The sequence below is a fragment of the Melanotaenia boesemani genome, chromosome 11, assembly GCF_017639745.1.
Source record: "Melanotaenia boesemani isolate fMelBoe1 chromosome 11, fMelBoe1.pri, whole genome shotgun sequence".
Lineage (NCBI taxonomy): Eukaryota > Metazoa > Chordata > Actinopteri > Atheriniformes > Melanotaeniidae > Melanotaenia > Melanotaenia boesemani.
Window position 1 is genome coordinate 26,838,844 of NC_055692.1, and position 11,274 is coordinate 26,850,117.

The 11,274-nt window shown below is 38.5% G+C and overlaps 1 protein-coding gene across 2 annotated transcripts; it reads left to right on the forward strand.

The window, feature by feature from the left end:
• The first annotated feature begins 781 nt into the window (after positions 1-781).
• Positions 782-11,054, forward strand: anapc5 (anaphase promoting complex subunit 5). 2 transcript variants are annotated; one of them, XM_042000224.1, is made up of 18 exons: positions 782-804; positions 1,206-1,415; positions 1,495-1,574; positions 2,135-2,244; positions 2,349-2,592; positions 4,181-4,247; positions 4,392-4,493; positions 4,589-4,779; positions 4,873-4,954; positions 5,865-5,957; positions 7,894-8,075; positions 8,287-8,422; positions 8,607-8,681; positions 9,075-9,196; positions 9,279-9,386; positions 9,575-9,722; positions 9,886-10,048; positions 10,160-11,054. In XM_042000224.1, exons 2-18 carry the CDS (start codon positions 1,218-1,220, stop codon positions 10,378-10,380), a joined length of 2,322 nt encoding a protein of 773 aa, XP_041856158.1. In that variant the 5' UTR covers positions 782-804; positions 1,206-1,217; the 3' UTR covers positions 10,381-11,054. The 2 variants fall into 2 exon arrangements, with proteins under 2 accessions (XP_041856158.1, XP_041856157.1); XM_042000223.1 differs by lacking the exon at positions 782-804 and adding an exon at positions 935-1,075.
• Positions 11,055-11,274: the final 220 nt, after the last annotated feature.

Sequence of the window (11,274 nt, forward strand, 5' to 3'; positions counted from 1 at the left end):
TTTGGAAACCCTCTTTTAACCTAATTCCCTTTTCATGTGACAAGAACACTTGTGACATTAATCTCACTTCAAGTGAGACACTCTTATAAATCTTAAATATCTTACTTTTGCAAGGATATTCAAATTTTATAAAAATCTAGAAATAAATGGATTCTTAGTGTTTTTATTATTCAGCGTTTCATTTTGAAAGTATAGACTGAACTTTTGAAGTATGGAGGTTTATTAATTTACACCGTCCTCAGGGGGTCACAGGTTGCAACCACATGCCAAGAGCCCTTGGGCTCTGCACATGGCTACCAACTTTGTAAATCAGGGATCAACAAATATGGACTTCTTGGGCCAGTCTCCTGCATATTTCCAATGCGCAACTACTATAACACACCTTACTCAAATGAATGAGTCATTGTGCAGAATTTTATAGGCTGTTGGATCCATGTAATTTGATGTTAAACTGTGCAGTTGTAATGATACAACGTGACCACTAGAGAGCAGTGTTTACTCATAGTTGAACCCAGCTGTTTTTGTACTGCTTCAATGATTAGTGGATGTTGCTGAGCTCTTAAAAGGAACATACAGTTTTCAGAACGCGTTTGTTATACACTGTGGCCTCTGGAAGTCAATAAACAAAATAACCACTAACTTCTGAGCAGATCTCAGCTGCTGTCAATATAAGGGAGTCAAAAGCGACACATATTCACTTCCGATTCCAGCCTTCGAAATAAAAGTGTATGTCCGGATCCCGGGTGTTTGTTCATATTGGACTGCTCTGTGTGTACTGTGTCAGATAATGTTGACATTTAAGAGATGAAAAGAATATTTTTTTAACTCCATTATAAAGATTTTTTTTATTGTCTCAGCTTTCCTTGTAATATGTTTGATTGAAACAAAATGGCAAACGCCTATTTATGACGTATATTTTAAGGCGACAGAAGGAGGGCGGTTTGAAAGGAAGAGGGGGTTCTTGTAAACTTGCTTGCACAAATTATGTGGCGAGACCGATAATATCTGCATGCTCTAAATACTAGATGTGATGTGCAAGTTGGATGAGGACAAACGCTTGTGTAATTTATCTTTTTTAAGCGACTCAGTCAACGTTAAAGTGACTTTGTAAAGGTAGCTAACTAGCTAACTGCTTGTGGTGGTCTTCAGTTGTCTGCGTAACAGCGCATTGTATTTAACTTTAACTCCTGTGGATGTTGGATTAGAGTAAACTGAAGATGGCGAGCGTGCATGAAAGTTTGTACTTCAACCCTATGATGACAAACGGTGTGGTCCACGCTAACGTGTTTGGCATTAAAGACTGGGTGACTCCGTATAAAATCTCCGTCTTGGCGCTGCTGCATGAGATGACCGCTTCCAAGATGACACTTCCAGAAAGAAGACGACTGAACAAGCTTATTCTTCCCCTTCAGCAGGTTGGTTTTTAACATTGCAGTTACCTTTACTATGTTGTAGCCGATGTTTACTCATTTTATTGTGATTATTTTTTTTCAGGGTCCAGATTTGACACTCGGTCAGTTCCTCAAGACGGTGGAGGAGTGTTGTCCTCAGACTGCATATGCTGTCAAAATCAGGTGTGTTGCTTCAGTTTGATCCTCCCTGGCGCTAACTCGTATATCAGCTGGTAGCCTCGTTGTTAAAAGAAATCTCAATATTTTGCTAATGCTACGGTAGCTTTTGCTGGCCTTGGGTTCAACACATTGTAGGATCCTGATCCTAAAAAGGTTTAAGCATTATAAAATGTAAATCTTCTAATTAAATTCTATAAAACAGATTATTAAAGATCAACATTCTTTACAAATAACTAACTTAATTAATCATGTTGAATTGTTTGTCCATACAGTCTTTGACAGAATGAAAAACTCATACTCATCTCTTGATTTTGTAACTGTGGCCTCTCTCTTCCCTGACATAAGTTAATGGAAAAAACAGCTGTATATTCTAATTTCTTTTTCCACAACGTCCTTTAAATTCAACTTTTTATAAGCAGTGTTTGTCTACTTAATTCCCATCCTCTTTAACTAAAACAATTACATAATAACATAGAAGCCAGACAATATTTGGACATGATATTAGAATAGCATTTAAATATGAATGTATGTAGCTGATGATGCTGTTGATTTCTCCTCCAAAGGCTACATGAAATGGCAGATGGAGAACTGAAAGATATGGAGTCCTTTTTTTCAACTCTTCCCACCCCATTCACTGCTTTTGACTCTGAAGCTTATAAAACCAGTGTTGTGGGTAAGTAACACTTCATATGACAGTCCTTAGAGTCTGATTTGAAAGTCGTTTGTCTTTCTCCTCAAGATGTTTTGGGTTAAGCTAATATTTTTCCTGCCTTGTAGGTCTTTTTATGAGGCACATGCTGCTGGCGTACAACAAGCTATCTTTCAGTCAAGTTTACAAACTGTACAAGTCTCTGCAGCACTACTATCACAGTCACTATGCCAAGCCTGCACATGGGCGAGTGGGTTTGCCGGTGCTGGTTGCAGATGTCTCAGATATGGACCTCACCAGCACTGAGGACACAGTGGGAGACAGAGTGGACAAAGAGGAGGTGGATGCCCCATTGCATGTGTCAGAGCTACGGTTAGTGGCAATGTTCTTGAATGAAATAGCTGACTGACTCAGAGAATGATATGTTGTTTTTGAATGCACAGTGTCTTCTTTCTTTCCCAGCTCTGATTTATTTAATCAGATAAAACTTCACTGAGATTAGAAATCTCTTACCTGGTCAAAACGGCAGCTCAACCACAAATTTAAAATGGACCACAAAACAAACGAACAGGCAACTATTATAAACAACAAGTAAAACAACAATAGGTTAATGAAATGCAGCATGGGATGAATGATGCAATGATTTTTAAAATAAACACACACATTGACTTAGGGAGTTTTCACCTCAAGCCCTCGTGGTAAGTTTAAATAGCCCTCCAGGGACAAATAATATTTTTTTTAAATTTGAAATAGCTGTTTCTTGTGGGAAAAGCAGCTTATTTAATTGGGTATTATTATTATTGTTATTGGGTCTAAGCATGATAAAATAAAGATATGTCTGGACCAGCTGATTTGTTAAGATCTATTAACTTTAAATCTCTACAAACATACATCACATCCAAAGGAGTAAAACTAAATGAGGGGGGCTGTAGAGTTGACTTAATACTCTGTATTGAGTCTACAGATAAAGATTCAATAGGGAACCTGATGAAATAAAAAAGTTAATTAAAACTAATTTTAAAATATTAAAATTTTCAGTAAAATGAGTCTTTTATAATACAGGCCAGCAGTTAATTTCTAGTTACAGTCCCACATGAAGATTTTTTTACTTTCCAGAGTTTAATGGGAGTCTCTGAGGTTAGCAGTAGTTTTGGTTAAATAAAAGTCTGACTTAATCTTTCTAACAAAGTAACTCTGACCAATTATATGGATGGATTACTATTTTTAAACAACTTTATTTTTTTTCTATTTGGCAGCAGAATAAGATGAGAAAACTTCAAATATTGTGTCAATGAAGTGGCTGCTTTGTCTCCCCCTTAAATAGGTCTGCACACTTCTGTTCATATTGGACTGCAAACGCAAAGCTGCTCAGTTTGTGTTTGAGTTGTTGCATGTGTTGACATTTATTATGGAACAAAATGAACTGATATTCAATCTGTAAAAATCTAGGAACAATCAAGCAGTCCTGACATACACACACATGCTGCAGCTTACATATAGTACTATTACTTTATTTATATATATATATATATATATATATATATATATATATATATATACACACTCAGTTGGCTGGGAGTTTTGATTTTGAGTAACCTGAAAATCCAGGGGAAGTTTTATCAGGGCACAGAAGTCTTTATGCAAGGAGCTCTGAAGGTGCAGGATATTTTTTGTAAGCAACAGTGAAATGTGGTTTTGAGATGAAATGTCATTCTTGTGAGTGAGGGCAGTATAAGTGAGCATGAAATCAAATATTCCTGCTCCTAAATACAGAAAAGAAAACTTTTGATTTAAGGCAGAAATTTATACCTATACTTACTACTTTGTGAAATGTTTTGACCTTCTGCATGCAAAGAGTCAAACAAAAACCCAACCCAGCTTCCTCATGAAAAAGACTGTTGTTCTGATGGAGATTGTTAAAGGTTAAAGGGGGTTTTTATTTGTTTTGTTTTTGTTTTAGAAGTGACAATGCTCCAAGCAAAGGTCCGCTATCACAAAAACAAGCGGAGTATTTTCTTGCAAGACAGGTCAGTGTTAAGATTTTTTTTTTCTTCTTTTTTTAAACCAGTAAATTTTCAACAGAAGATTTAAAATATGATTTTCTATCAAACTTAGATGTATTGTTGTTGCACGAAAGGGCTCTCATATTTTTTAAAAACATCTCTCTGCAGGCATATCTCCTGAAGAACGACGAGAACAAAGCTCTAAAGCCTGCTTCACTGCAAGAAGAGCTCAATAACATGTTGAAGTTTAACCCAGATTTTGCTGAAGCTGTGAGGTCCATCCCCCTAACCTCCATCTTTTAATTTAGACTGTCAGAGGAACTGTGTTTCCTTCATGAGCCCTGTTCTCTTCCATTTGTCCATAGCACTATCTGAACTACTTGAACAGCATGAGAGTCCAGGACATCTTCATCTCTGCTCACAGCCTCTTACATTATTTTGACCGCCTCATTTTGTCAGTTAATGAGGGAAAAAGCAACGGCGATGAAGGCTACGGTCGAAGTCTTCGCTACGCTGCTCTTAACTTAGCGAGCCTACACTGTCGCTTTGGCCACTAGTAAGTAAAAGAGCCGGTGCTGTCTGATGAGTGTTTAAATAAAAAAAAAAAGCATTTCTTACACTGATGGGCTTTCTTTTTCTAATTTTCTAGCCAGCAGGCGGATTTGGCTCTGCAGGAGGCCATTCGCATAGCCCAGGAGTCCAATGATCATGTGTGCTTGCAGCACTGTTTGGTAAAACAAACAATTCCCTACTTTTATCCCAAACATTTTCAGAAACTGCAGCTCTTAAGCACAATTCCTACACAATTCATTTGTCAAAACTTGACAAATCTCTTGTCAAATGACAGACAGTACTCAGAACCATGGCATCTCCTCTCAGAAGTTCCACCAAAATAATACCCACCGCTATTTTATGTTTACGTCAGACACACAACCATCAGTGTTTTTATCCATGTTTTGGCTTCATGAAGTCACGTTACACAGTCAGATACATCCATGTGTGTGGAAATGAGCTTTGTTTTATCTCAGTGAACTGTAGGAATGGAGTAGCATTTACTGAACTACATGTATATGCAACACAAAGATTGCATATACATGAGCATGCATTATGTATTTTGCAGTCATTTCACATATGGGAACCACCAAAAATATTTGTTGCTGCAAGGCAAAAACAAAAAGGTGATCTGACAAAGAAATGCAAAGGAACATCAATGCAGCTCACATCTGGTCCTGGTCATTACAAATATTTGCTCATCTTCACCATCTCCTTCCTAGATTACCTTCATCATCTACTAGGCCTCCTCTTGTTCTTCCTTTGCTTTCTTGTTGTTCCATCTTATTGATTAACATCAGTATAAGCCACCTGATGCTTTTTTTTAATACTCTGATTTCCAGTTGAGTTTGTGCAGGTGTAAAATGAGTTGACTTATTGGTAATCAGGGCGCTGCATTAGAATGAGTTTGTGAAATTGTGCTTAGAGTTAAGCAGTTTGGACTCTATTTGCTTATAAATTAACTTCACTTTTTTAGAATCGTGTGTAATGTTTTTTTTTTTTTTTGTTTGTTTGTTTTTTCCTCCTGTGTATACAGTTGGAAAAACTTTGTTGATTATATCCAAATCTAACGCTACTCTTCTCCTGCAGAGTTGGCTCTACACACTTAAACAGATGAAGGGTTCGGACAGCACAGTGTTAACAGAGGACTCTGTGAAAATGGCCGCCCATTTCTGCCTCCCAGTGAGTTCAACATGAGGTCTTAGATAAGAATGCTTTCAAGTGGTTTGCGCTGTGATTATATTGAATTTGTTTAGCTTAAATTCTTTCTAAACATATTTTAATCTGCTTTACCCAAGATGAATCAAGAGTTATAGTAGTGCGAGTATTGCATCATAAACAGTGCAGATGAAAAATGTTCAGTCACTGAAGTTTTCCTCTTTTTGTTTTGTTTCAGAATAATCACTTGCTAACACAAAAAACGATAAAGATAAAGGTGTTTGGGGTTTTGCAACAACAGGCACATAAAGACACAGTTGAGCTCTGATACATCTTGCTACTATCAGTGGCCATTGCAGTGCTTTTAGAACTTGAACAGGTCATCTGTGCTTATTTGGGCATAGTTAAAAAGGCACACACTTCTTAATGTCAGGTCTCACAGCTGATTTTGTGTGTTAAAGTGAAAACTAAGCTATTGCCCAGAGAACTGTCTGTAAATATGCGTGACAGGATTACATCAAGGCACAGACCTGGGGGAAGGTTGCAAGAACCTGATTAAAATTAGATGACACTGCAGACTGTTTAAATAATTTACATCAAAACAATCTTAAGCTAGCTTTATTAGTTTGCTCAAGTGAAAACATTCAGTCATTCAAACAAAAGGGCACCTTTATGTTAATGTTGTTCAGTCATTCAGTTCAGCCTACATCAAAAACAATCAGGTAGAACTACAGTACATGTACAATATACATTATTAACATATGATAGAGCATCTCATATTAAAGTTAATGTTTTTATTGAATTGCAATTTACAAATTTATTTCAATTACTTGGTTATCGTCAGCTGTACTGGGTATAAGGTCTGTCGGTCAAAGAGCTTAGCTTGATGAAAAATCTGTTCTGTCAAGTCAACAATTAAGTCTCCCCCACTTTTATGTTCTTATATGTGCATCTTTTAAAGTTGCTGCATGTAATTCAGTCTTGTGAAAGTGCTGGAAGTGTATATTTTTATATTACAGACTTGGACCAAAACTGCTGCCACAACATTTTAATGGAAAAGCACTGGAGTGTTCATTCATATTTGACACCCACACATTTATTTGCCATGAGATTAAGGAAAGCAGTGCATGTCTAGAAAGGACTTTACTATAATTTTATGCATCATTACACCCCCTCACCAGCCAAAGCTGCACATCTTGTGTTTTCTGATTGTTTGTACTTATTTACACCCATATCATCTCTGTGGGGGGAAAGCAACTCTTCAGAGAGCACCTTGAGAGAATTTCTAAATATGATTTAAAGGTGCAGCATGTAGCAAAATAAAAGATTAAGGACAGAAAAATGTAATGTATAATTAAAAACTGCACTTCTGTTAGTGTCTTATCACTTCACTAAAATAACATATTCTCTTTGAATGACCCATATATATCCACATACATGGTAGCTGCAATATTTGTGCCAACATTTTCACTATGGTGTCTCTGAATGGACAACAAGCTGTGTGTGAAGTGAGAATCCTCTGACCTTTAAAACAACAGTACCAGCTTTGTTTGAAAGGTGCTAGAGCACAGTCTGGAATAAGTAGCACCTTAAAAAGCCTGAGGCCTTTGGATCCACTTGCAGATGAAAACATGTTTATGTCTGAAAGAATTTTGGTCACTGACTACCATCCATTCACAACTGTGCCTGGCATTTGAAACCATTTCTATACCCATTTTTACCACTAGATCACAGTAATACTTACATACTGTACCTTTAACGTTCAGTCAGAGTTTATGACTTTGTTTGTTAAAGGTGTTACCTTTTTCCTTGTAAATTAGGTGTTTTGTTGTCATTATTTTTTTTTTTTTTTTTTTTTTTTTTTTTTTTTAAAGCATTTGTATTTGAAGTTGAAATGAGTTCATTGATACTCCTGTGAAAATGAAACCACCAACATGTTGATTGTTGCACTTCTCCGTAGTATCTAGCATCTCTGGGCATTCAGTCGTTAGTCCAGCAGGGGGCGACACAGGGTAAGACTGCCCACAAACTGATGGATGCACTGAAGGACACAGACATCCTGCACTGGAAGCACAGTCTGTCGGAGCTGATCGAGATCAGCTTGGCTCAGACTACATCCATATGGAGGATGTACGGGAAGAGGTCAGCTAGGTCACCATACCCCTCTAACACACACTTGTCAGTTCCTCTAACTCAACTTTATACAAGTTCATATTCAATCAAATTAGTGAAACGGCTTACACATCTTATGCACGGAATAACATTTTTGGTTTTGTAAATGCCCTTTCTGCGCATTCAAGAGCATGCCATAGATACTTTTTGTTTTTAATGAGACCTCCCATGTTTTGTGCAGCACCATGGCTCTGCAGCAGGCCCAGCTGCTTCTCAACATGAGCAGTCTGGAGTCGGTCAACTTCGGGGTCCAGCAAAACAACACAGAGGCGTTTGCCGTGGTTCTCTGTCACTTGGCCGAGCTGCATGCTGAGCAGGTAGCACATTTGATTTGATGTCATCTGTCTGCTCTCTGTCCTACTGTTAGTCATTTACTGGGAAGGTTTATTATCTTCCCACTATTGTATGAAGGTTGTGAACATTAATTACTTCTGCTTTCCAGCTCCTGGGTGGAGTTTAGGACTTGACACATAGTCTTCTGTTCCTTTGTTTCTGTTGCAGGGCCTCTACAATGCTGTTACAGAGATTTTTCAGCATTTGAAAGAACAGTTTCCTTCTCACACACAACATGCAAAGGTGCTTTGTTTCAACCACGATTTGTTACTCAGTGCTGATATTCTGCAATGATAACTGCAGAGAGAGGAGATAAAAAGCACAACTCTGACCTTTTCAGGCTGGCAGGCTCAGTCAGGCCTATTTAAAATGGCCTTGTAGATTTTATTACAGAAAAAAAATATTTTTTACAAAAAGGGACATAATAAAGATTGCAGATTATGCTTTAGAGGATGCTGATTTAATGCAAGCAGATGGTCTTCTTAAAACAGAAAAAAAACATCTTTTTTTTTTCTTTTTTTTTTCCATCTGCTTTTTCATCATGGCTTTGAAGCCTAAAGATGTTTTAAAATAATGGTGCAAGGGAAATGTGCTAAGTCATTTTCATCATTTCTGTTTTTGTAAATCCTCGTGCAGCTCTGGATGCTGTGTGACCTGAAAATCCAGTTTGAGAGACATATGAACGAAGGGAAATTCCATTTGGCAGAACTGCTAGTAACGGCTATCTCTGCCTTGAACAAAACAGAAGGCCTATACAGGTATCACCAAAGCCCAGATGGTCTGTTAATTGTTTCATACATGTGTAAATCATGCTGTGAGTAATGGTGTGTTCAATGACAGGAAAGCTCTAGTTCTGAAGGCTCTCAACCGCAGCACTGAAGCGTACAGCATCTTACAGCGGCTGCAGGTTCAATGTGAGAAGACCAAGACCACAGAGATAATTATCAGGTAGCAAACTTCATGGTTATTCCAGGAAAACATGCTTTCTGATAACTTTGCCCCTTCCTGTAGCTTGGAGAGGGGTGGTTTATCGTTAATTTTATCTATGTAACTAGATTCTCCCACTGTTAATGTTCATGAATCAGTCAAAGCCACGTTTTTAAACTCTTTTTTTGGTAATTTCTCTTATATTACAGAGTGATGCTGTCCACTGCTGAGCTTCACTGGGAGTCATCTGGCTTCGCCACAGCTCTTCCTATCCTCCTGCAGGCCTTGGCTCTGGCCAGACAGCACCACCTACAGTCCCTGGCCTCAGAAGCCATCCTTCATCTGGCTTTCACTCAGGTCAGCCATATCAGGAAAACAGATTTTTTTTTCTTAAAACATTTTTTTAAGTTAATGTCTAGGTGTTGAAACAAAGTAGAACCAGTACAACTGTACAAATGGTCATCTTTTTCTTTTCTTTCATTCTTAAAAGTTAGTTATTCTCTTTGTGCTTCCACTCTAGCTGATGCTGGGAGTCCCTGAGCAGGCTCTGAGTGTACTTCATGAAGCCATGGAGCCCGTTCTGGCCCACGGAGCTGTCATTGACAAAGGCCGTGCCTTGCTGCTGGCAGCTCGTTGTCAGATGGCAGTGGCTGGATTCAGGCCAAACATACAAGGTCAACCAGGTAACATTTCACCCCTAAGCCTGCTCTATACCACAATCCACCTCTCACAGTATCATGGGGTTGTTTGTTTCCATTTACACTCTGCTGGGTTTTTTTTGTTTGTCCTGACAGATTTGCACTTGGCAGCTTTGGCTGTTGACACGCTTAACGAGGCTACCGCCTATTTCATCAAGCTGAACTGTAAGGAGCGGCTTCGGGACGTCCACTACCTGCAGGCTCAGCTCCACCGCTCCCTCGGACACACCTCACAGAGCAACAAAAGCGCCATGCTGTTCCGACTGCTGGACAGGGAGCTGCAGTCGCCAGCACCTCCTGTCTCTATGAGACTTTAGCCACGCACTCGTTCCAATAAAACCAAGACTTCTCCTTTTAACTGTGGGGTTGAGTTGCAGCAACTCACCACTAGATGGTAGTGAGATTCTGTTCTGCCTTTCTTCAAACTGAAGCATTTCATTTATAAATATTTTGAAGTGGCGATAAATTTAACTCATGGCAGATGGTGCCTAGATGATAATTTAACAAAACAATGTCAGCAGCCATGAATAAAATGAATTTCAAATAAATGAAGAATGTATACATTGTGTCATAACTTGTGGTTAGGTAGGTTTGAGCGATGGTCTTAAACATAGCATGCGGTTTGGTAGCTTCTGCCAACCGCTGAGGTTGGTCTGGCAGACACAAATGTTCGGTTACTAAATGATGAAAAAATGTTACAAGTTTATCAGAGGCTGTCACAGCTCTGCTGATTTATCTGGTACTTTTTGATGAATGAGGGTGATTATCACAGTTCGCTGCTGGATGAATGTGCTTCATTTGCCTAGATGATCCATATTTTGCCCATAAGAATACAGATGAAGCTAGAATTTTAAAGAATCATGCTCACGTTAGGTTATGATGGGACTGCACGCGCTTGTTTATCCTCAACCCTCCAAACCTTCCTGCTGCATCAGTTTAAGTACCATTTTTGATTTTGTTACTTTCTGTTGATTAAAGATTTCAGGAATTTGTTTATTTACCACATAAAAACCAGAAGGATGTGTGATAGACCCGGCTCTCGATGTGGCTTCAGGAATGCAGTATGTTTTGCCTGTATTTACACATTTAGTGTGATTACAACTAACAATGGGTAGATTATGTAGGCCATGCCAGATAAGTAAAAGCAGGGTGTTGCAGAGATTTTTGCATGTAGTACTCTGTGTATGCTTTTAGCCAGAGGGGGGATTCTT

What these genes read in the sequence shown, in the direction of transcription:
- anapc5 (XM_042000223.1), top strand. Translation starts at nt 1,031, where the DNA reads ATGTGCAAGTTGGATGAGGACAAACGCTTGTGTAATTTATCTTTT. An exon ending in TTATAAAACCAGTGTTGTGG is followed by an intron (nt 2,245 to 2,348) that starts GTAAGTAACACT and finishes CCTGCCTTGTAG; the next exon opens with GTCTTTTTATGAGGCACATG. An exon ending in AAAACAGAAGGCCTATACAG is followed by an intron (nt 9,197 to 9,278) that starts GTATCACCAAAG and finishes GTTCAATGACAG; the next exon opens with GAAAGCTCTAGTTCTGAAGG.